A 26,008-nucleotide genomic window follows, 5' to 3' on the forward strand; every position below is an offset into this window, starting at 1 on the left:
CCAATTCCTGGAGACTCCAGACCAACCCTGGAGGGTTGGCAACCCTAATGCTGGCTGGGTAAACCCGTTTCATTATAACACTCCATCGTGCTGGAGAGCAGGATGATGGGCTGAATCCCAGATCAGTTGACAATTAAAACCCGGGGGACCATTCGAAAACCAGGAGATATTGAGCAGTGTATCTCAGGAGGGCCACAGAGGAGGGAGAATTGGTTTGCTGGCTCTGAGCCCTATTTTGAGTGCTAATTCATCACCAACACGGAAGATGCTGCAGTCTGATCTCGATATCCAGAGCTCTGACAGATTTAGCTACAATAGGGAAGGTGGAAAAGCTTTGTTAAACTTTTATGCATCACTGGTTTGGTCTCAGGTGGAGTATTGTGCCCAATTCTGCGCACCTCATTTCAGGGAGCATATCAAGGCCTTGGCTGGAGAAGATACAGAAACGATTTATAAGTACCAAAGATGAGGGACCTCGATTCTGCGGACAGACAGGAGAAGCTGGGGCTGTCCTCGTTACAGCAGAGAGGGTTAAGAGGAGATTTACTGGAGGCATTCAAAATCATGAAGGGCTTTGAAAGAGGAACTGGTACTAGTGGCTGGAGGATCGGCAACCAGAGGACACAGATTTTATGATAATTGGCAAAAAGAACCAGCAGGGGAGATGCGAAGAAGGTCTTTTGCACAGCGAGTAGTTATGATCTGGAATGCGCTGCCCAAAAGGGCGATTGAGGAAGATTCAATCGTAACTTTCAAAATGGAACTCAATAAAGAAAAGTTTACTACTTGGAAAGATCCATGGAGGTAGGAATAATAAAGTAGACTTTTCAAAGAGCCAGCACAGGTACAATAGGCCGAGTGACCTCCTGAGCTGTGTCATTCTATCATGGGGAGCTTCTGAGTCCATCACAAGGCAGCAGTCAATGGTTTCAGGTGACATCATCCACACCTTGGCTCAGTCAAAATCCATTCATGTGCAAACGGATCCTTTGTTCCTCAACTGAGATCCGAATCTAAAACAAACACACGTTTCATCAGCTGATGGCCTTGAGGTTCTGTTGGTTTTGGCGATGGCCCTGTGAAAAAGGGTGAGAAAGATTTTCAAAGCCATTGGCATCAGTTCTGCAGTATGGGTTCTAAGAAAACGAAAGATCATTTATATAGAAACAGAAAATGCTAGTTGTAGAGAGATAAACAGAGTTAACATCCCAGGACAGTGACCTTTCGGCAATTCTGAACCATTGACCTTTTTAGCTCGTGACTTCCCAAAGTGCTTTACGGTACACTGCAGCCAATGAAGTACTTTTGAAGTGTAGTCACAGTTTAGACAGTGAAGTGTGCATTTGTTTGCCTTGGCATATCAATTGCATTCTGTGGTTAGTGAGCTGGTTAATGAGACCCAACCTCCAATAGATGTAAAGTTACTTCCTTCTGCCTTGGCAATCTGGAACTTCCTGAACCAGTAAGAGCTGTTCATGATCTGAATCATGTTACACTAGGCATGCTGACAATTTATTCACCTCTGACACAGCCAGCCTTCTCTGTGCCTTTAGTGCTATCTCCCATTAGAAAGTACCTGAACTATAAGCAGTGCTGCATGACTCTCAGGACATTGCAAAGCGCTCTACAATAATGGGGGAGAAGGGAGAGTGAGATATTAACCTTAACTTAATCGTCAGGAGTTGACCATTCCAGACATTAACCTGCTCTACAGAGTAGGCAACCTGAACACCCACCCAGAGTCAACTATGGGGGACCCTTATTTGCATTTATCCAATGTGATTTGAATACAGCTGAAATTTTAATTGGATGGTCTAAATTGGAAGCCACTATGGTTTTTCTGGCTGGTGAAATTTCCCTGGTGGGATTTGGAGGAGCAGGAGCTTCCCCCGCCCCGACCCACTTCCTTCCTTTCCCACTTATCAAACATAAAATTCCCTTGAGACGGGTGCAGAAGCCAATCTCGTAGTTGGTGACTGCAAATGGCTTTAAGGTGGACACCAATGGGCAGTATTCTCTTTCTCTTTAACCCCAAGATTTATGGGATTCTCAGGACATGGAAATAAATCCAATTGGCGAACCTGCAGGGATCTTCTGCATCCACCCCTCCGCCCCCACCACCCCCCCCCCCCCCCCCCCCCGCCACCCACTCCCCCCCCCACCGCCCCACCATACTCCCCACCTCTTTAACTGTTGCCCTACCTCCACAATCTCCTTACTGGCAGCAGGGGGCACCTTCCAATTGGTCCAGCAGGGAGATGAGTCAAGGTTATTGGTTGGGAAAGGATGGGATCGAGGTAGTGGGCAAGTTGTTCTGCCCCAAGCTACTGAAGACTTTAAGATAAAAATCCAGGTTTCATGGCCCCATAATGACCCGCTGAGATATTAGTATCAGCTTCCTCAGAAATCCCTCTGTTCCAGTTTAGAGCTCCCTATCTCTCAATCCAGAAAACTGCGTTAAATACTTCTAGGATGTAAATGTCAGCATCTTGGCCTTATGAAACCTCAGAATCCTCTCTCCATGAGCTTACCAGCAGTGGATACAGTGTTTAGTCTTTGTTGCTATAAATCTAGAGAGAAACAAAGTTCCTCCCTTAGACCCAGCATAGCATCAAGAATCTAACCAGACATATAACAAAACTGGCATTGCACATATGCAGGAGAATATGATGCCTACCCATCATTTTCATTAAGGCAACAAGTTGACCTGCACCCCAAAACGATTTCACTTTTGAAATTATATCAGTGTATTTTTTTGAATGAACCCCAAAATGGTGCAATTTGAATCGCAAGCAAAAATGTTACAGATGTTGGAACTCTGAAATAAAACTAGCACTTGATGGAAACACTCAGCATGTCTGGGGGCATCTGTGGAGAGAGAAACCAGTTTGCGGTTTCAGGTGGGTGACTTTTTGTCAGAACTGGAGAAAGTTAGAGACATTTGCAGAGGCAGAGAAAAGGAATGGGGATAAAAGAACAGAAGGGAAACTCCAGGATAGGAAGGCAGAAAGAACAAAATGGAAGGCAGAAGAGACTGGGATCATAGGAGTAGGAGTAGGCTATTCAGCCCATCGAGCCTGCTCCACCATCCAGACCGATCATGGCTGATCATCTACCTCTATGCTATTTTTCCCCACTATCCCCATATCCCTTGATGTCACTATAATCCAGAAATCTATCAATTTTTGTCTTGAACATGCTCAATGATTGAGCTTCCACATCCCTCTGGGTTAAGGAATTCCAAAGGTTCACCACCCTCTGAGTGAAGAAATTCCACCTCATCTCGGTCTTAGATGGCCTTATTCTGAGACTGTGTCCCCTGGTTCCAGACTCACCAGCCAGGGGAAACATCCTATCCACATCTACCCTGTCATGCCCTGTAAGAATTTTGTAAGTTTCAATGAGATCACCTCTCATTCTTTGAAACTCAAGACAATCCAGGCCCAGTTCCCTCAAACTCTTCTCATAAGACAATCTCGTCATCCCAGGGATTAGTCTGGTGAACCACCATTGCACTCCCCTTAAGGCAAGCATATCCTTCCTTAGATAAGATGATCAAAACTGTGCACAATGCTCCAGGTGTGATCTCACCAAGGGTCATTACAATTGCAGCAAGACAACTTTACTCCTCTACTCAAATCCTCTTGTGATGAAGACCAACATACCATTTGCCTCCCTAACCGCTTGCTGCACCTGCATGGTAGCTTTTAGTGACTCATGAACAAGGACACCCAGGTCCCTTTAGACATCAACACTTCCCAAACTCTCACCATTTAAGAAATACTCTGCCTTTCTGTTTTTTTCTACCACAGTGGATAACCTCACACTTATTCACATTATAATCCATCTGCCATGTTCTTACCCACCCACTTAGCCTGTCTAAATCCCCTTGAAGCTCCCTTGTATCCTCTTCACAACTTACATTCCCACCTAGTTTTGTGTCAAGTGACAAAAGGGATGATGGTGGAAGGCAAAAGGAGTTGGTAATGGGACTAGTAAAGAACGTGAAAATGGGTCCAGGAGAGGTGCAAAATGGCAACAGCAGAATCATCACCAACAGCTGCCATTTGAAAAAATGGGGGCAGAATTTAAGATCTTAAAGCAGTGAAATTGATGTTGAGTCCAGAAGGATGTAAAGGGTTTGATCAAAAGATGAGATGCTTTTCCTCAAGGTGACATTGAGTTTGATCGCAACAGTATAGGAGGCCGAGAATAGAGAGGTCAGATTGGGAGTGGAACAGAGAATTTGAACTAATTTGGATAGAAGTTCCATTTAGCAGTGACCTCTGTTGTGCCAGACTATGCAACTGGTTAAACTCCAGCACCACCTTGTATCCATGGTCACTGTACTCTAATCTGAGTACTGGCACTCCTTCCACACAGGAGCAGTGGTATTTAGGAACATGCGTAGCCATGTTAGTAATGGAAGAGGTGATATTCAACTGTCGAACATCTCAAATAGATATAACAACTACATAGGTATTACATATATCCCAAAAATATATAACTCAAGTAGAAACTGGCTTTAGCCCTGTTTCCATTGTTGGGTGAATTTATACCATTTGTTGGGCTAACCACAAGGTAAAAAACCTCCTGGTTCTAGTCTCACCAATCAGGGGAAACCAACTCTTAGCATCTCCCTGTCAAACCCTTGAAGAATTTCATTTATTTCAATGTGATCACCTCATATCATTCTAAACTCCAGAGACCATAGGTCCATTCTCATCAATGTAGAATAATGGTGGCATAACAGGGTCAACTAATAGGAAATAGCCAGTGAAAATGTTTCTCATGTTTTTTTTTCAGTTACAAGGGAGCTTCTTCTATCTAAATGCCTCCATTACAGAGTTTTGGAGAAATGGCTGCTCCTGAGGACACAGTTCGGGATGGGCATGGATCTGAAGATGTCGGACTGAAGGTCTGTCTCTATCACCCCACCACCCACCCTGGTGGAAGCACCTTGGAGTTCTACTCTGGAGGGTATACAGCAGAGGAACTTTGCATTCTGGCAGCAAAGGCAAGCGGTGAGTGTTGTAATATGCCTTTAAGGGATAGCAGCATGATATCACTAGAAGAGAAATGTGTCATGTGATCTAGTCTTAGTTATACTTTTGCTTTGAGCAGAGCGCACACACACAGCACTGACATCTTCAAGCTTTATATCTACGTATAACTGTTCTCATGTGCCTAGTCTTAATAACTGAACCCACAACGTGTTTACAAAATCCCTTATGAATGATTGGTGCCTTGTGTCTTGTACAATAAATAAGCCCAAAGTATTGCATTGTTAAGAGCAATGTATAACTTTAAGTTTAATTTATACTTATATTTGTGTGTTAAGAAAGGTGGAACATGGTTTCAGTTTCATTTAGTTTTTTTCTGTGAGCTTGGTGCCAGGAAGTCAGGAGGGCCTCCTGGCAAAAATGTCAGGTCTTCTGGATGTGTACACACATTTTTAATGAGGTTTTACAACCCTTGAATTGAAGAGTTGGGTTGCAATGGGGTTAGTTTAATAATTTTGGGGAAAAAAAAATAGAAAAAAAAACTGCGCTGTTGCCTAGCAACAGGGGCCCAGCAGCACACAGAAACACAGGGAAAGACAGAAAGGAAGTTCAGAGTGTGTTTATCAGAGAGGGAAGACAGGAGTTCTAAGCCCCAAGAACAAACCCTAATAATTTCTAAGCACAAGAAATGTGCAAGGCTGATGGAAGACTGAGCTTAGGGAACTTATGTGTTCGGCCTGCAGTTGAAGTAATAGTGGGTTTAGAGTGTGGTTTTGGGTGTCTAAGGGAGTGTTACCAGCTGGGAAAAAAACATCTAGTGAGTGGTCAGAAATCCACTGGAAGAAAACTGTTCGCAACTGGGCCAGCCCAAGTCAAGAGGCCTTGATGTTAAGATAGTGGTAAATCTTCACTTGGTTTTTGTGTCTGTAAGGGTATTCCTGGGATAAAAGGAATGAGCCTGAATCATTTTCTTGCATTTGTATTGAGATCTTTCCAACATTTTTATCTGGTGTAATATAGTTCATTTTTTCCCTTGTTTAGTACATGTTTTACTCTTAATGTTAAAAATTCATCAGTAAACTCCTGTGAATTTGTTCAGTAACTTTCCTCCACAGCTTCTAAAAACAAAGTTATGATCTATGAAGCCAGGTTGCACTCTGGGATCTGGCTTGTCCAGTATTAACATCAGCTGGGACCGGAACGATATCATTGTAATGACACAACTGTAAGGAGCTTTGCTTTAAACCCCATTCTGTAGGAAAGCTCTGAACTCTTTGTAGCTGTTCAGATGTCACTGTTTTCAATATTACTCTGTCCAAAATAAAAAAACTTTCAATGAAAGTAAGACGTGGTTCTCTTAGGAAGAACTTTCAAGGCTCCCGAGACTGTATTTTTCTACGGGTTTCGGGAACCACCATTGGGGGTTGGAGGGGGGTGGGGGGGGTGGGGGGGGCGGGTGGTGTTGGTGGTATGAAGTCCGCACTGTGAGGAAAACAGTCGCTCCCCATGACTTTCCCTAAATTGGCTAATTAATGGCCAGGGGGAGGTCCATTCAATTAAGGAAGGTGGGCAGACTGCAGACTCTCAAAGCTGGAAGGCTATTAGGAGGATTTCCAGTGTGAAAGCAGCAGACTGCTATAGCTGGTAAGTGAGGGATATGGAAACACCCCCTCTCCAATATTTTCAAGTTTAAAGTAAAAAAAATGGCCTTGGCACTGTGGGGGAATGTGGGGAACGGGCAAGTGGCTTCGGGGGTAACCCATCCAGAGAGTGGCCTGGGGCTGCTGCTGAATCCAGACAGGCAGGCAGGCCCTCTAGGCCCTGAGGATTGCTCTTCTCCCCACAACCCCTGTGCTTCAGTTTTGTGTACTGTGCCCACCCCCAGGCAGCTAACCCCAACCCCCACCACCTGCAGGGGCTGGAGGCTGACTGGAGAACCACCTTTAATTGCCTCAACCATAGGCCTTTAATTACTCCAATTAGCTAGCCGCAGCTTGCAGACGGGTAGCTCTGCCACCCCACTAGCCCCATCCCGCCTCCGAGATAATGACCCAGGGGCAAGAAGGGGCCAGGGGACCAGCATGCCAGCCGGTGGCATGAAATTCCGTGCGTGCCACTGCGCCCACTCTCATCAGGGGCTAAAAATCCAGCTCTCCAGCAATAGCTCCCCCTCTTCCTGCCACGCTGTTATCTCCAGAGTCCACAGAGCATTCATCCTAGGCCCCTTCTCCCACACAACTGCAGTTACTACATTCGGTCTCAGGAAGTGGGGCATCGCCGGAAAAGATGGCACTTATTCCCCACTTCCAACGTGCCTTCTGGAACAACTGGTTTGACTCAACTGAGTGGGTTGTGAGATCACTTTACAGGGCAGCTCAATGTCAAACTGGAATCACATCCCAGAAAGATCAGTTCCGAACAGCTGGTGCCCTTCCTCAAAGGACATCAGCTGGGCTTTTACAGCAATCCAACTATTTCATGGTCACTCTCACTGACACCTGATTTTTCTATTTTAAAATGAAATGAAATTGAAACAGAAAATGCTGGAAGTGCTCAGCAGGTCTGGCAGCATCTGCGAGGAGAGGGAAACCGGAGTTAATGAGTCACAAGAAGTCATCGACCAGATGTGCCGGTCTCCGGAGGGTCTTGCCCCGGACATGCGAGACCCATCAGAGGTCCCTGTGTGGGGAATGTGCGGGAATTTCCCGGGAGATTTTAACCTCCATTGGGCAATTATCCTGTGCCCGGAACCCTCCAAAACACCGATTTAAATCGAAGACTTCAGATAGTTCCAGCTTACTTAGATAAATAGTTACCCAGCAAAAGTTAGAAGGATTAAAACCAGTTCTAATTCCGCTGTAACTATGTTACTGACCCTCACCCAATGCCCACTGGACCCCCGTGACTACATCCCTGACCCCAGACTTCCCTCCTGATCTCCCCCCCGACTACACCTTTGACACCCTGACTACCCTCCCGATCCTCCCAACTATGCCCCGACCACCTGACTAACCCCCACACCCCAACCAACACCCTCACCCCACAAACACCTGACTACCCCAAGTTCTCCTGACCCCCCCACCCCCTGACCCCATGAATACCCCCCCAGACCACCCAACTACCTCCACCCATCCCCCTGACTACCTGACCTCCTGCTGATCCCCTGACCTCTTGACTACCCCCACGATGGCCTGACTAACCCCTCATCCACCAACTACACCCCCCCAACACCCAACTGTACTCCGCAACCCCTCCCAACCCTCAGCTACACCCTGACCCTCACCAAACACCTAACTACCTGCCCTGACCCCCAGACTAACCTCCACCCCCTGACTTCCTCCCCCTGACCCCCTTCCAAACCCAGACCACTGAGCTACCCCACAGCCCCTGATTACCCCTCCAACGCCCCAACTATCCTCCCAACCCCCTGACTATCCCCGACCCCTTCGACTACCCGACTATACCCCCATCACGGACTCCTCTACCCACCCCCTAAATCATCCTACCCCCTCAAGCCACTTACCTTACCTTTTCTCTGTAGCTTGTCAAAGCATCTTTGGGACATTTAAACTTACCATAATATGGCAATGAGTGCCAATAAAAGGGGGCCTCAGCCTTATCCCAACGCTCCTACTCTGCGCTGAAGAACTGCAGGAGCAGCCAAGCTCCACGTTTCTCAGCAGGCCCATGTTGGAAGTCTGGGCAAGAAATGTGGAGCTCCAGTCTAAGGCAAGAAAACAGGAGCGTAGTGGCAACCTGATGGTGATTGCCGCTCCATGGAAGATTTGGCCCATTAACTCCGTTTCTCTCTCCACAGACCCATTGAGTATTTCTAACATTTTCTATTTTTTTTCAGATTTCCATCATCTGCGGTAATTTGCTTTTATATTAGACGATTAATTCAAATCCTAAAACTGTGGCGGAACTGGAATTCAATAGGTCTGGACTGTTGGTGTGTTGTTGGTGGGTTAATAATCAGGAGACACACCACTTCACTGTGCGGCTGACCTTCCAATGCTTACCCTCTGCATTACAGAGACTGGATACTTCCTCCCCAAACTCACTCAACCTTTCTGCTGCTGAGACCCTCATCCAGGCTATTCCTGGCTGGCCTTCCGCCTTCCACTAGCTATCCAAAACCTTCAGCACGTCCAAAATTCGACTGGTCATATCTAATTGGGCTCACTGGCCCTGTATTCACTGGAGTTTAGAAGAATGAAAGAGGATCTCATTGAAACGTATAAAATCCTGACAGCGCTGGGCAGATTGGATGGAGGGATGAAGTGTCCTCTGGCTGGGGGGGGTCTAGAACAAGGGGTCACAATCTCAGGATACGGGTAGGCCATTTAGGATTGAGGAGAAGCTTCTTCACTCAGAGGGTGGTGAACCTGTTGAATTCTCTACCACAGAGGGCTGTGGAGGCCAAGTCACTGAATATATTTAAGAAGGAAATAGATAGATTTCTAGACTCTAAAGGCATCAAGGGGCATGGGGAGAGAGCGGGAGTATGGTGTTGAGATAGAGGATCAACCATGATCATTTTGAAGGTTGGAGCAGGCTCGAAGGACTGAATGACCTACTCCTGCTCCTATTGTCTATGTTTCTATGTTTCCATGTTATTATCAAAATATTAGCCGCGGGTCAATGAGACAACCCCTGGGACTCAATAATGACCTTTGTCATTATATCCCATCACATCTGCTAATATTGAGTGGGTCATATTCTCAACTCTGAGAAAAATGGTTGTGGTTTCAAACCCCACTCCAGAGACCTGAGCACAAAATCCAAGATGACACTGCTGGCTCAGAGAGTGCAGCATTGTCAGAGGTGCCTTCTTTCAGGTGAGATGTTAAACTGACACATTCGCTCCCCACTTGTGTTGATGTGAAAGATTCCTATCCTCCATTATAAACAAGAGCCAGGGAGTTCTCCCTGGTGCTCTGATCAATATTTATCCTTAATGAGTAATCACTGCAGCTAGATAATCTGGTCATTTTCTCACTGCCATTTGGGGGACCCTGCTGTAGGCAAATTGGATGTCATGTTTCCTATCTTACAGCAGGGAATCTCGCTCCTTCAAAACCGTTCCCTTGAGCAAACGTTTGGCAACCTTCTTTGGCTCATCATGATTCTTTTTGCACCTTTGTGAAACACCTTGAAACATTTTTTTACTTAAAAATGCTATAGAAATCCAAGTTGTTGCTGCTGTCCTAACACATTATCTAGGAAATGAGGCAAACCCTGGAAGTTAGTAAGAGAACCTTCGTCATTATACCCCATCACATGTGCTCATATGATTCACTCACCTTCAGGAGGTGGGAGAGAGGCACTTTAGCAGCCATTTTGTGCGCAGCAAGATTTCACAAATTGAATGAGATCAATGACCATGAGTTCTATTTTTGGTGGGACTTTTTTTCTTTGCTCATTCTCAGGATGTGGGCTTCGCTGGCTGGGCCAGCATTTATTGCCCATCCCTAATTGCCCTTGAGAAGGTGGTGGTGAGCTGCCTTCTTGAACCACTGCAGTCCATGTGGTGTAGGTACACCCACAGTGCTGTTAGGGAGGGAGTTCCAGGATTTTGACCCAGCGACAGTGAAAGAACGGTGATATATTTCCAAGTCAGGATGATGAGTGGCTTGGAGGGGAACTTCCAGGTAGTGGTGTTCCCATCTATCTGCTGCCCTTGTCCTTATAGATGGTAGTGGTTGTGGGTTTGGACATGGCAGCAGGAGAACATCCTATTCTTCTTCGAATAGAATCATTAACTCAGAGGAACAAGTGATGGAACTTTGTATTCATGTTTCATCTGAAGGATGATACTCTCTCCAATCTCTCAGTGCAGCACTGAGGGAGCATCAGCCTAGCTGAAGTTCTCATGTCCTGTTGCACATATGACTCAACATTCTGGCATGGGGCCAAGTGTGCTGTCAACAAAGGCTTGTTGTTTGTACAATAAACATGCATCTTCATTTCACTTGTATTTACAAAACCATTCCATTACGAGCAGAAAGGGCCTCCCTCATTATCTCTATTGATCTTTTGAAGTGTTGTATGATGTCACAAGGCTTTCTGACATTTTGCCCCCAGTGGCATAATTGTATAAATTCACAAGGAGAAATAGTGAGCAGAATCTGGACATCTCTCTTTTTTTTACCCTGGGAAATTAGGTTCCGATGTGGTCATTGAAAAGAACCCTGGAAACATTCCCCCTTTTTCTAACCTCCTTCAATCCCAAAACCCTCCAGGATGCCTGTGCTCCTTTAATTCTGGTCCTCTTGTTCATTCCCAATCATAATCGCTCCACCATTGGCAGCCGTGCCTTGAGTTGTCTAGGTCCCAAGCTCTGGAATTCCCTCATATCTCCCTGCCTTTCTAACTTATTTGCCTCCTTTAAGACACTTCTTAAAACCTTCCTCTTTGATCAAGCTATTAGTTATCTGACCTAATATCTTCTTATGTGGCTCAGTGTCTTATTTTGTTTGATAACACTCCTGTGAAGCACCTTGGGATGGTTCATTACTTTAGAAGTGTTTAAATATAAGTTGTTGATGATGTAAATCTCTCCTGCACCCTCTCTAAAGCCTTTAAATTCTTCTTAAAGTCCCTAAAATCTATCCCCGAACTGCCCTTTACCTTTCAAGTTTGACTATTAACTTTGAATATTCCACTCATCCTTTAACTACAACGTCTCAGTTTCTCAATTCTTGGTGTCTGCCTTTGACATTTGAACATTTTGATCTCTGCCAGGAATCCTGCCGGTCTACAACAGCCTCTTCGCTCTTGCAACTGAAGATCTGAAAGTTTGGTTCCCTCCAAGTCACATTTTCCAAGTCGATGGATCCACTCAACAGGTTGTTCTATACCGGATCAGGCAAGTTGTGGCACATTGCATTAATGTTGAGGGCACTAATGGTCAGTATCATGCTAGTAAACAGTCCTTGACATATTTTTGCTGCTCTTGTGGTTGGGCCTATAGTTGCAGCAAAAAAAAAGGAAGACTTACATTTATATAGCGCCGTTCACAATCACAGATGCCCCAAAAGTGCTTTACAGCCAATTAAGTACTTTTGGAAGTGTTGTCACTATCGTAATTTAGGAAATGCAACAGTCAATTTCTGCACAGGAAGCTCCCACAAACAGTAATGTGATAATGATCAGGTAATTCTTTTTGTGATGTTGATTGAGGGATAAATATTGGCCAGGGCACTGGGGAGAAGTCCCCTGCTTCTCTTCAAACAGTGCTTTAACATCCAACCAATAGAACAGGCTAGGCTATGGTTTAACATCTCGTCCAAAAGATGGCAACTCTGACAGTGCAGCACTCCCACAGAATTGTGCTGGAGTGACATTCGAGATTTTTGTGCTCAAGTCTGATAGGGGACTTGAACATATAACTTTCAGACTCACTGTCATTGAGCCACTGAGCAGTGAAAAGGATAAGGTTTGTATGTGGACAGAGCGAGATCATCAGGCCAATTGGATAACAAGGTTAGACTTGGCAAGAGATTGAGATCTTTGTTGACTCTGCGCCAGTACTGGGACATCTCAATTAGTCCTGGGCCCATATGTGGCAGGACCTTCTACATTATGTACCCGTGACCCAATTTCCATTAAGAACATTTAAAAGTAATCCCAATCTATACACGGCTTCTCCCTCGATTCCACTGGTTATAGTATTGATATAAAACTGTATATAACTGTATCATATTGATATGAGACTGTCAGAGGATCAGTTGTAGAATTATGCTGAATAAACATCATGCCAACTTCAAAGCAGTAAAGCAATGGCAGTCACCACCCGTTAGGCAAAAACTGTCTATATTTCAATACTGCTCCCAAACCCATGGAGCTTCTTCTAACATCTCAAAGGATGGTCCTGGTCAAAGAAAAGGCTTCTCGTCTAACTGACCTTTGTCTTGCCTGTGAGGTATGGGACTGTGGCATGCTGGGTATCGAATTTTTAAGTGAAAAGCTTTAAGCAATTCTTACATATTTGTTTATCCAGCTGACTGTCCAAAATTTAATTTATTTTTTAATCACTTGTTTATGGTACTAGCTACTTATCTTCATGTGTGTTCCATAAATTAAAGTTTCAGCCTTCATGAGCCACTGTAGGCAGTTCCTCCCTTTCCAAAATGATTTTGTGATGACCACAAGGAATTCTTAGAATGCAGTTTATTTTTGTTCTGCTTTTAAATGCTGACCGTTAAAGAATATTGCTTGCTGTAAAAATCAGTTGTGTTTCTCTTTCAAGGAACTGAGAGATAGAGAGATCACCAACACATTATGGTCCTTTGTCTGATATGTGACAATTCTATTACTGAAACCAGAGGGTCCTATAATTAGCATGTCATTATCCGAATCCTGACTTGTTCCTTTATTCTTTCACAAGATATGGGTGTCACTAGCTGGGCCAGCATTTATTGCCCATCCTTAATTAATAAGGCGGTGGTGAGCTGCCCCCTTGAACCGTTGCAGTCCATGTGGTGTAGGCACACCCACAGTGCTGTTAGGAAGGGAGTTCCAAGATTTTGACCCAGCGACAGTGAAGGAAAGGACAATATGCTTCCAAGTCAGGACAGTGTGTAGCTTGGAGGGGAACTTGCAAGTGGTGGTGTCCCCCGTGTATCTGCTGCCCTTGTCATTCTAGTGGTAGAGGTCACAGGTTTGGAAGGTGCTGTTGAAGACAGCCCAAGTTTGGCATGTTACAATCCTAAATCTATGATATTCCTGCCCTATACTTGATGTGTTAGCCCTATAACTGGTTAATGCTCCATACCTACCTTGTGAATTCTTGATATTGGGTTGAATCTCAGAATGAGAAAGACAATCTCGTATACTAACTCCCTGCACCTTGAGAAACACAAAATCCAAAAGCAAGAGGTTAGAATGAAGAAATGTTATTTGGATTGAATCTGTTAAATTTAAGGTGTTGGGTAGATGGGGGGACGATTTGTCCTGTTCAAAATCATAAACAGGAAATCTTACCCCACTCAGTGTGCACAGGGGAGATCAGCACTGTGATAATCAGTGTTTCTTCCTGTGCTTCAGTTAAAGATTAAAACAGAGTCTTCCTCTTGACTGAGTCCGTAACATTGAGCACCTTCTAGATTCAAGCTGAACTCCAGAATTTGACCTCATAGCCCAGGCTGACAGTTCAAAGCAGCACTCAGAGAGTGCTGCACTGCCAGAACTGCCGTCTTTCAGATGAGATGTTAAACCGAGACCCGGCCTCTCACTGTTCTGGTTAATGCAAAAGATTTCATATGGCACCATTCCAAAAAACGGGAAGTTTCATCTGGTAATCCGGAATACATTTTTCTCTCAACCAATATCAACCAGGCATTTAAACTAATTAGGAGTATAGCAGCATGAATGGGCATTCAACACTTTGAGCCTGTTCAATGAGATCATAGCTGATCTCTATCTGAACTGCATCTGCCTGACTTGGCTCCCTGTCATTTTACATCTTTGCCTAGTAAAAATCAATTGATCTCAGATTTAAAATTAATAATTGCAGTTTGCGGGATTTTGCTGTGCACAAATTGGCTGTCGTATTTGTCTACATAGCAACATAGTGATCTCAGTTTGCAAGTACTTCACTGAGCATTAAACACTTTGGGACATGCAAGCTGCTTTTCTCCACAATTTAGTGAGAACTGTGACCTCTGCCTGCTTAAGATCAAGAATGGCCTGGATTTTGCGCTGTCACTGACAGTGAAATTGTCAGCATTCACCATCATGATTTCTTGGAAGCTGACAGCAGCTCCTGGAGTCTGCAAACATGCGGTTAAGTGTGGAAATCCAGAACGTACTGTCTGTGATTCTATGCATCTCTAGAGGATGTGTGGTTGAGGTCCTGTAGTCTGCAACCAATTAGAAATCACTGAACCGGTGAGAACTTCCATTGTTATGCTTTTCATCTCGATGTAAAAACCCTTGAAAATGAGGTGTAACTGAAATTTTAATGATATACTAAATTCATAACTACTGGTAAACACCCTAACTGCCCCTGAAAGAGCAATTTTATATTTTTTGAATGTCAAATCTCTCTATTGTGATAAGAAATTCCACATATGTTTAAATTTATAATTCTTTTTAAAATATGTTTATTGTACTGTATTTTTATCTTAATCCTATGTCCATGTCCCAATTATTTATTTCACTATGTGCAAAAATTCATAGTTAAAAGCAATGGGATTCAGTGGATTTCACTACTTAAGTTGCGGTCTGTGAGAATTCTTCAATGTGATTGGCTGCTTACTCTGCTTGAAGACATCATTGTGGCTGGATGCCTGGAGAATCCCTTGACTTGGTGCCAGATTTAAAAGTAACTCAGGAAAGGGGAAATCCACACCTCAGAGATCACTAGGTCTTTATTGCTTCAAGGGCACCAATGATCCAGCCCAATAACTTTAATGCATTCATTTCAATTGTTCTTTGATAAAGATTGCAATTGATTTACAAACTTAAGGAAGGAAGATGTAATGGGAGTGATTGAATCTGTTCATAAATCTTGGTGGATCAATCATTTTGATGGACTATCAAATATGATCAGTTAATAAAGCCATTGTCAACTGGTAAGATAGTCCTCCATTTTTTGTGATCTCTTCATGTAGAGATTTTGTGTTTGTGTTAAATTTTGTCTGATAATATTCCTTTGAAGCACCTTGGGAAGTATTACTATAGTAAAGGCACCATGCAAGTTATTGTTGAATACAATAGCCTAGTGATGATGACACTGGACTAATTACTCAGAGGTGCTGAGATCAAATTGTGACATTGATTTTAATAAATTTGGTGCTTTGGACTGCCACCAGAATAAAATGACCATAAAAGTTGCTGGATTGTGGTAAAAAACCCACCTCCTGTCTTTCAGCGAAGGTAATTCGCTGCCTGTACCTGGTTTGGTTTGCAAGTGACTCCTGTTTCACACCACATCCTTGACTCTCAGCGCCCTCAGAGCTTTTTGAGATGGGCAATAAATGTGGCCTTGCTGGTGTTGCCTACATCCCGTGAACAAACAAGAGACAATAAGACTGTCGTCGCTGATTTTCATGCTGATGGTCTCATCTCTCTCCCTTTTTCTGCATAGATTTTTCTTCCCCAATTGGTTTGGACAAGGCAGCAAGAAATCATATCGCTATGGTCTTACAAAGGAGTGCATTAACACCGTTTTGGATTACTCTGTCATAGACTACCTCTTTGCTCAGGTAACTGTGAAGCGTTTACACCTTAGGGAATATGAAGCAGGCTGGGATCTTTCTAACATTAGGAAATGTTCATTGAATTCTGAGTTCATTGGTTGGAGCCAAGAAGTCAAGGATTTCTAAAAACAGCGATGCAGGTTAATAAGGCCACCAAAACATAAAAGCAAACAAAGCACTGACTTTCATTTCTGGAAGGGTAGAGTGGAAGAGCGGAGAGGTTATGTTAAACTAGTATCATACCTTGGTTAGGGAGCACTTGGAATACGGTGCACAGCTCGGGTCATCAGGTAATAAAAAAGATATAGAGTTGGATTTCACCATTAACAGCAGGGTAAGGGAGATGGAACAGGAAGTGCGCAGCCCTCTCGCTCCTGCCCCCCACTCCCCACCATGGCCCCTTACCTCTACTCACTGCCAACATTCTTCCTGTACAACAAGCGAAAAATGGAGTGGGCAACTGCAATTGATTGTTTTTTTTAACAAGCCCAATATCTTATTAATTGGTTTTCTCAAAAGGGCAGGTGGGCATCCGATTTCGGCCCCCCCTTGCCTTCCGATTATCAGAGACTGGAGGGATGACATCATCATGCCATATTTTCCATAAGCGAGGGGGCGTGGCCTGCCTGATTTCGGACCATAAAATCCAACCCATAGCGGCAACGAAGAAAGGGCAAAAACAGATTTACCAGAATGACACCAGAACTGAGAGGTTAGAACTACCAGGAAAGATTGAACAGGCTGAGGCTCTTTATTTAGAAAAGGGAAGATTGATAGGGTGACCTGATAGAGGTGTTTGAGATTATGAAAAGATTTGACAACCAGAGTAGATGTGGAGAGGATTTTTCCATATGAACATACATACAAACATATCAATTTACAGCAGATATAAGCCATTCAGCCCCTCGAGCCTGCTCCACAATTCAATACCATCAAGGCTGACCTGATTGTGGTCTGAACTCCACTTCCACCTACCCCCGACACATTTGACTCCCTTGTTAGTTAAGGATTTATCTACTTCTGCCTTATAAATATTCAATGATCCTGCCTCTACCACTCCCTGGGGAAGGAAGTTCCAAAGACTCACGACCCTCTGAGAGACAAAAAGTTTCCCCGATCTCCACCTTAAATGGGAGACCCCTTGTTTTTAAACTGTTTCCCCTAGTTCTAGAATCTCCCACAAGGGGAAACATTCTCTCAAACCTACAAAGCTACAAAGCAATTAAACGGATAGACACTGTTTCCCCTGGCTGCGGAGTCTAGAACCAGGGAACACAATTTCAAAATAAGGGGAAAGCCACTTACGACCAAGATGAGGAGATTGTTTTTACTCAGGGGGTTGTGAATCTTTGGAATTCTCTACACCAGAGGGCTGTGGAAACGTAGTCATTGAGTGTGTTTAAAGCAGAGATTGACAGATTTCTAAATACCAGTGGCGTAAAGGGATAAGGGGACAGTGTGAGAAAAAGGCTGAAGTGGATGATCAGTCATGATTGTATTGAATGGCAGAGTAGGCTCAATGGGCTGAATGGACTACTCCTGCTTCTATGTTCCTTTATCCTCTGTTCCTATGTTCAGCACTGATGCAGTGCAGGAGTTCACCAAGGCTCCTTAGGCAACACCTTCCAAAACCACGACCACTACCACCTAGAAGGACAAGGGCAGCAGATAGATGGGAACACCACCACCTGGAAGTCCCCATCCAAGTCACTCACCCTCCTAACTTGGAAATACATTGCTGTTCCTTCACTGCCACTGAATCAAAATCCTGGGACTCCCTTCCTAACAGCACTGTGGGTGTACCTACACCACATGGACTGCAGCAGTTCAAGAAGGCAGCTCACCACCACCTTCTCAAGGACAACAAGGGGTGGGCAATAAATGCTGGCCCAGCCAGCGTAGCCCACATCCCGTGAATGAATAAACAAAAAGCCATCTCAGGATCTTAGACATTTCAATAAGATCATCTCTCAACCTTCTAAACTCCAAAGTATAGTGGCCCAACCTGTCCAACCTTTCATCATAAAATAATGCCCCCCCTCCCGCCCCCCCACATTGCAGGAATCAGTTAAGTGAACTTTTTCTGAACTGCTTCTAATGCAATTATGTTCCTTCTTAAACAAGGGAATCAAAGTTGTACACAGTACATCAGATGTGGTCTCACCAATTCCCTGTATAACTGTAACAAAACATCCCTACTTTTATATTCAATTCCCCTTGCAGTAATTGACATTCCATTTGCCTTCCTAATTCCTGCAATGTATTTGCATACTAACTTTTTGTGATTCATGCACCAGGACATCATTGTACCTCAGAGCTCTGCAATCTCTCTCCCTTTAAATAATATGCCGCTTTTCTATTCTTCCTGCCAAAGTGGACAAGTTCACATTTTCCTACATTTTACTCCATCTGCCAAATTTTTGCCCCCCCCTCCCCACAACAACCATCCCCCACTTAACCTTTCGATATCACTTTGCTGGTCCCTCATGTCCACTTATTTCCACTTGCATGAGAACCCAGAATGATGAGTCATTAATATAATCCTCATAAATCCAATAGGGAATTCAGGAGAAATCTTTTTTTTAATTCATGGGGTGTGGGCATTGCTGGCTGGGCCAGTATTTGTTGCCCATACCTAACTGCCCTTGAGAAGGTGGTGGTGAGCTGCCATCTTGAACCGCTGCAGTCCATGTGGTGTAGGTACACCCACAGTGCTGTTAGGCAGGGAGTTCCAGGATTTTGACCCAGCGACAGTGAAAGAACGACGGTATATTTCCAAGTCAGGGTGGTGAGCGGTTTGGAGGGGAACTTCCAGGTGGTGGTGTTCCCATGTATCTGCTGCCCTTGTCCTTCTAGGTGGTAGAAGTTGCGGGTTTGGAAGGAACCTTAGTGAGTTGCTGCAGTGCATCTTGTAGATGGTACCACACTGCTGCTACTGTGTGTTGGGGGTGGAGGGAGTGAATGTTTGTGAACGAGGCACCAATCAAGCGGGCTGCTTTGTCCTAGATGATGTCAAGCTTCTTGAGTTTTGTTGGAGCTACACTCACCCAGGCAATTAGAGAGTATTCCATCACACTACTGAGTTGTGCCATATAAATGGTGACAGGGTTTGAGGGGGTCAGGAGGTGAATACTCTCTGCAGAATTTCCAGCCTCTGATCTGCATTCGTAGCCACAGTATTTATAGAGCTAGTCTAGTTCAGTTTCTGGTCAATGGTAACCCCCAGGATGTTGATAGTGAGGGATTCAGCGATGTTAATGCCATTGAACATCAAGGGGCGATGGTTGGATTCGCTCTTGTTGCAGATGGCCATTGCCTGGCAATTGTGTGGCACAAATGTTACTTGTCAGCCCAAGCCTGGATATTGTCCAGATCTTGCTGCATTTGGAGATGGACTGTTTCAGTATCTGTCGAGTCCCAAAAGGTGCTGAATATTGTGCAATCATCAGCGAACATGCCCACTTCTGACCTTATGATGGAGGGAGGCCATTGATGAAGCGGCTGGGCCAGAATTTTACACCCCACGAGCAGGCGCGCACCTGACCTGTCAGGCTGTAAATTAGCACAAGATAAAGTCAGGCGTGCGTCCCAACGTCATCGAACACTCCCGCAATATCTCGCTCGGTGGGCACGCGCGGCAGTCAGAAGCGTGTCCGTCAACAATTAAGCAGACAACAAAGCCCATTAAGGAGGCAATTGAAAGCAATTTTTCATGGCCCGTCCACATTTATGGTTGGCGGATGGGCCAATCGGCAGGTGGCCTTTATAGCTTTGCTCAAACCTCGATCCAGGGTGGGATGAAATCTCCATGGGGAAATAAAATAATTAGAGATAACTGGGGACTGTTTTTTTTTATGAGCTTTGCTTTCAGGTGCTTAATCGTGCTGCGTGGACATATTTCGCAGCACTCTTGTTGTTTCGTTTATCCTGTGAAGGTCTGCAGCTCCCAGGGGCAGCTGTCTGCCTGCTGGGAGCTCAGTGGAAACTCTCACCCGTGCCCGCGGTGACGTCAGCGCCCGCCCTCTCCCCACCCCCACTGACACTGCTGAGCCTTTCTCAGGGCACGGTTCAAGCTGACTGGCTGTTAGTGGCCATCTAGCGTGAAATTGCGGTCAGGGGCCGATCGTGGTTGAGGGCCCGTTTCCCGACCACTTCGGAGCCCAACGATCGCCTGCACCCACCGAGTGAAAAATTCAGGCCCTGAAGATGGTTGGGCCCAGGACACCACCCTGACAAACTCCTGCTGTGATGTCCTGGGACCGAGATGTTTGACCTGTAGCAACCACATTCATCTTCCTTTGTGTTAGGTATGACTCTAACCAGCGGAGAGCTTTCCCCCTGATTCCAATTGACTCCAGTTTTGCGAGAGCTCCTTGATGCCACACTCGGTCAAATGCGGCCTGGATATCAAGAGCAGTCACTCTCACCTCACCTCTGGAGTTCAGCTCTTCTGTCCATTTTTGGACCAAGGCTGCCAGGAGCTCAGTGGCCCTGGCGAAACCCAAACTGAGTGTCAGTGAGCAGGTTATTGCTGTGTAATTGCTGCTTGATAGCACTGTCAATGGCACTTTCCATCACTTCATTACCTAGAGAGTGGTGAGAATGTGGAACTCATTACCACAAAATGCGATTATTGCAAATAGTATAGATGTATTTAAGAGGAAGATAGATAAACACACAAGGGTGCAAGAAATGGAAAGATATGCTGATAGGGTGAGATGGGATGAAATAGAGTGGGAAAGGCCTCACGTTCAGGATAAACATCAGTGTAGAGCATTTGGGGAAAATGGCCTGTTCCTGTGCTGTTCATTCTAATGCAAAATGTTTAAACACAGTCTAACAGCGGTGATTTATTTATTATATATTCATGGAGGAAAATCTTTTGGGGGAGAATCTACTTGTTTTGGGTGGAAGCAATAGGAGTAAAAAGAAATCTCCATAAACATTTATGAGAGTGAATGTTAAGCTTCAGTTATGGCTCATTATGCTTTGTGTAAACTATCAACAAATCACACTTAAAATATTTTCAAATAAAACTTCACAAACAGAAAGACGCCCAGTTGTTGCTGATTGTTTTGCTGATCTAGAGATAGGAGATGTTACGAGATAACCCGGAGAAGATCCCAGCAGCTGACACTCTGAGGAATGTCTAATAAGAAAATTCATTAGTCTTCTTTTCAATTTTTATACTCCAATTGATGCTCACAATGCAATCTGCTCTGCATTGGAGAGACCAAATGCAAATTGGGTGACTGCTTCGCAGAACACCCCTGTCCGATCCACAAGTGACTGCTTCGCAGAACACCCCTGTCCAATCCACAAGTATGACCCCGAACTTTCGGTTGCCTGTCATTTTAAATCTCCATCCCAGTCCCACTCTGACCTCCCTCTCTTTGGTCTCCTACACTGTTTTAATGAGGATGAATGGAAACTAGAGGAGCGGAATGCCATCTTTCAATTAGGCACCTTACAGCCTTCCGGACTCAAGATTGAGTTCAACAATTTCAGACCGTAACCACTGTTCACATTGTTTTTCAGATATTAGGGCCTGCCCCCATTTCTAACAGGCCCTATTTTTGCTAGCATGGAGAAGAGAGTGGGCATGATTCCTGCAGGGTGGAATCCCAAAATCAGATGGCCATTTGAACTCAGTGTTGAGCAAAAACAGACCCAATTTGACTGTTGCTAGGGCCTTAATCTTCATTGTGGGAATCATGAATCCTTGGAGTAGACATAAATGCTCTTGAAGGGTGGATAAGGCCCGTTTAACTGTCATGATCTGAAGTTTTTTAAATCTCCCACTCTTTAAACTGTAGAAAAAAATAGGCTGACATTGTCAGTGATTGTTAAAAAAAACCTCTGCTGAATTGCTTTGATTGACAGGTCAACTGGTGTAGCACTTATTTGTGCACAATTTGTTGACATTTCCCTAAAAGCTATGATTATGTCATTATGCAAACTTGGCTGAGTTTCCAAAGCTACAATTATCATGGCAGGACATTCTGAGTTCACAGTTTGATAGATTAAAGAATATTAAAGGATTAGCTGTTTTTGATGTGGAGCAGGGATAGAAGTTTGTTTGTTTTTATAACAGATTAAACATTTAAGATTTAAATGGTTTGAATGGGCTTCATGAATGGGAGATTTTGCTTCAGTATCAAGTGTGTAGAGCGAGACCTGTATTAGATTTCTAAACGTTTATCTTATTTCATCTCCACATGGCTCCTGATGTCTGCCCATGGGAGATACTGGGTGATTTGGCATTGAGCTTGGCGTTGAGGGTATGAGTGCCATGAGGGTGGGTGGGGGCATGAGTAGACATTGAGTTAGCATGGAGGCCATGGAGAGGACATCAGGACTGGGTTAGGGGGGTAAGGGGATGTGAGGGTGGAGGGCTAGAAGGCCTAGCTGCTTTTATTACAACTGGGATGAAGTTCCAGAAAATCATGGCAGGCCTCGTTCTGAGCCTGCCCCAGCACTTGCCCGCCCTCGTGGCCATCTGGGACCTGCTTCCGGGGTCAGTGGGTCTGATTCTATCCCATGCCCGCCTGCCCCCAGAGCAAAAATTGTGTGAGACTGGGGGCTTTCAACCAAGGCAGCTCTTCCAAGTCAGGAAATTTCCTGACTCAGGCTAGCAAAAATCCGGCCCTAGGTGCTGGTAATTTTCCTGCTGCTACCACATACGACTCCTTTAGACCCATCTTTTGTGTTTTCACTTTTTCCAATATAACCTCCTTTTTCCTAGAAACATCAGCGTTTTAGTCTCTCCTGCCTCTCACCTCTTTTAAAGACCTTCACTTTTGTTTCCCCCCCCCACCCCACTCCTTTTCTTTGCCCCCCCACCGTACTTCCTTAAAACCTCCTACATCTCAAACATTTTGCAATTCTGGTGAAAGGCCATTGACCTGAAGCACTGACTTTATTTCTTCCTCCACAAATGCTACCAGAATTGCTGACCGTTTCCAAAATTTTCTGTTTATATTTCATAGTTTCCGATTGACTTCATGGTTTGTTTAAATCCCTTGCAGAAAATGCCTGAATATCTCCCTTTCTTGGGTGGAATGTCACAGGTGATCGACCAGATTTGAGGTTCAGAGAGTGAAGTTCTCTTAGGAGGAAGTGTTTAACCTGTAGCTCTTTGAGTTTAGGAGGGGAGGTATTGGTATTGTCACTGGATTGGTGTTCCAGAGAGCCAAGGTAATGCTCTGGGGACCTGGGTTTGAATCCCACCATGGGGTGAAATTTGAATTCATTAAAAAAAAACCTGAAGATGCTGATGACCATGATGATGAAACCATTGTCGATTGTTGTTAAAAAAAAAACCCATCTGGTTCGCTAATGTCCTTTAGGGAAGGAAATCCGTTGTCCTTACCTGGTCTGGCCTACACGTGACTCCAGACCCACAGCAATGTGGTTGGCTCTTTAATGCCCTCTGAACAAGAGCAATTAGGGATGAGCAATAAATTCTGGCCTAGCCAACGATGCTCACATCCCTTGAACGAATATGTATAAAAAAAAGATTCAGAGGTGACCTGATCTGGTGTGTTTCAAATCATTCGATAGGGACAAATTATTCCCTCTGGTTGGGGGTATTAAGTACATGGGGATATAACCTTAAAATGAGAGCCAGGTCAATCAGGATCACTACTCACACAAAGGGCAGAATCTTCTGGTCCCGCTAGCACAGGACTCCAGGCGGGGGAGTTTAGGCGAGGTCAGGAATCAGTCTCCTAAAGGTAGGCGTTGGACTTTATGAATTCTGTTCTCAGGGCTGTAAAGGTGGCTTAAAAAGCCTAGTGTGGGATAGTGTAGAATTGGGTATGTGGGAAAGTGTGGGATAGTGTAGAATTGGGTATGTGGGAAAGTGTGGGATAGTGTAGAATTGGGTGTGTGGGAAAGTGTGGGATAGTGTAGAATTGGTTGCGTGGGAAAGTGTGGGATAGTGTAGAATTGGTTGTGTGGGCAAGTGTGGGATAGTGTAGAATTGGGTGTGTGGGAAAGTGTGGGATAGTGTAGAATTGGGTGTGTGGGAAAGTGTGGGATAGTGTAGAATTGGGTATGTGGGAAAGTGTGGGATAGTGTAGAATTGGGTGTGTGGGAAAGTGTGGGATAGTGTAGAATTGGGTATGTGGGAAAGTGTGGGATAGTGTAGAATTGGGTGTGTGGGAAAGTGTGGGATAGTGTAGAATTGGTTGCATGGGAAAGTGTGGGATAGTGTAGAATTGGTTGCGTGGGAAAGTGTGGGATAGTGTAGAATTGGTTGTGTGGGAAAGTGTGGGATAGTGTAGAATTGGGTATGTGGGAAAGTGTGGGATAGTGTAGAATTGGGTGTGTGGGAAAGTGTGGGATAGTGTAGAATTGGGTGTGTGGGAAAGTGTGGGATAGTGTAGAATTGGGTGTGTGGGAAAGTGTGGGATAGTGTAGAATTGGGTGTGTGGGAAAGTGTGGGATAGTGTAGAATTGGGTGTGTGGGAAAGTGTGGGATAGTGTAGAATTGGCTGTGTGGGAAAGTGTGGGATAGTGTAGAATTGGGTGTGTGGGAAAGTGTGGGATAGTGTAGAATTGGGTGTGTGGGAAAGTGTGGGATAGTGTAGAATTGGGTGTGTGGGAAAGTGTGGGATAGTGTAGAATTGGGTGTGTGGGAAAGTGTGGGATAGTGTAGAATTGGGTGTGTGGGAAAGTGTGGGATAGTGTAGAATTGGGTGTGTGGGAAAGTGTGGGATAGTGTAGAATTGGATGTGTGGGAAAGTGTGGGATAGTGTAGAATTGGGTGTGTGGGAAAGTGTGGGATAGTGTAGAATTGGGTGTGTGGGAAAGTGTGGGATAGTGTAGAATTGGGTGTGTGGGAAAGTGTGGGATAGTGTAGAATTGGGTGTGTGGGAAAGTGTGGGATAGTGTAGAATTGGGTGTGTGGGAAAGTGTGGGATAATGTAGAATTGGGTGTGTGGGAAAGTGTGGGATAGAATTGGGCCCACTGACCCCGGGAGCAGACCCCAGATGGCCACAAGTGCAGGCAAGTGCTGAGGCAGGCTGGGTAAGAGGCCTGCCATGGGTTTCCACAATTCATCCCAGTTGTAATAAAACCAGGTCCAGCTTCCCGAAGAAAAACGTTGGGAAGTCTCTTGCATACATTGGCGTGTCATGCATGCTCTTTAAAAGGCCACCTCACTGGGACTAAAGGTCCTGCTGGCCAGAAATCAGGATGTCCTCTTTTATGGCTGCATATAAGTGGCGTGCACTTGCCGAGGTCGACTTCTTCCATGATTAACGGCGGGTTGCCTCTGCATCATCCTCTTTGGAGAGTGTCTGTAAATGCCAGCCTATGCTTGAGACCCCGGTGGTGGCAGTGCAAGCTGTGAGGAGGATGACCAAGAAAGGCAGGAAGGGTTAGTGGGGAAGGGTAGAGCAGTGGCCGGGCAAAGGTGGAAGGGGTAGTGCAAGCTATCTGGGTGCCCTTTAAATATGGCGCCAGGACCTGTGACCCCCATGAGGTCGTGGCAGGGATGGCGACTTCCTGTCCACACCTGCCATGAGATTCACTGTGCTCCACACAGGTACATAGGTAATGAGCTGGCCAGCGCAAGATCACTCATAGTCAACACCCCCCAGCGGAAAACACTCCGACTTCCACTCCCGCCAATGAGCTTAGGCTTCAGAATGGAAGATTGCCCCCAAAAAGTTACAGATTGGAAGAAGGCCATTCGGCCTATCAAGCCCATGCTGGAGTAGTAGAGATTTGGAACTCTCTTCCCAAAAGGCTGTGAACACTAGGGACAATGGAGACTGAGAATGATAGGT

The 26,008-nt window shown here is 45.0% G+C and overlaps 1 protein-coding gene across 2 annotated transcripts in view; it reads left to right on the forward strand.

The window, feature by feature from the left end:
- LOC121287164 (tyrosine-protein kinase JAK2-like) overlaps window positions 1-26,008 on the forward strand; it is an 88,460-nt gene that overhangs the window by 15,809 nt on the left and 46,643 nt on the right. The window contains exons 1-4 of one of the 2 annotated variants that reach the window (XM_041204762.1): window positions 774-804; window positions 4,807-5,024; window positions 11,751-11,874; window positions 16,099-16,216. In XM_041204762.1, the coding sequence (XP_041060696.1) occupies window positions 4,832-5,024; window positions 11,751-11,874; window positions 16,099-16,216 (435 nt within the window). In that variant the 5' untranslated portion in view covers window positions 774-804; window positions 4,807-4,831. Of the gene's footprint in view, window positions 1-773; window positions 805-4,806; window positions 5,025-11,750; window positions 11,875-16,098; window positions 16,217-26,008 lie in introns of those variants that run through there. The other variant, XM_041204763.1, reaches the window with a different exon arrangement.

The sequence above is a fragment of the Carcharodon carcharias genome, chromosome 14 (genome assembly GCF_017639515.1).
Source record: "Carcharodon carcharias isolate sCarCar2 chromosome 14, sCarCar2.pri, whole genome shotgun sequence".
Taxonomy (NCBI): domain Eukaryota; kingdom Metazoa; phylum Chordata; class Chondrichthyes; order Lamniformes; family Lamnidae; genus Carcharodon; species Carcharodon carcharias.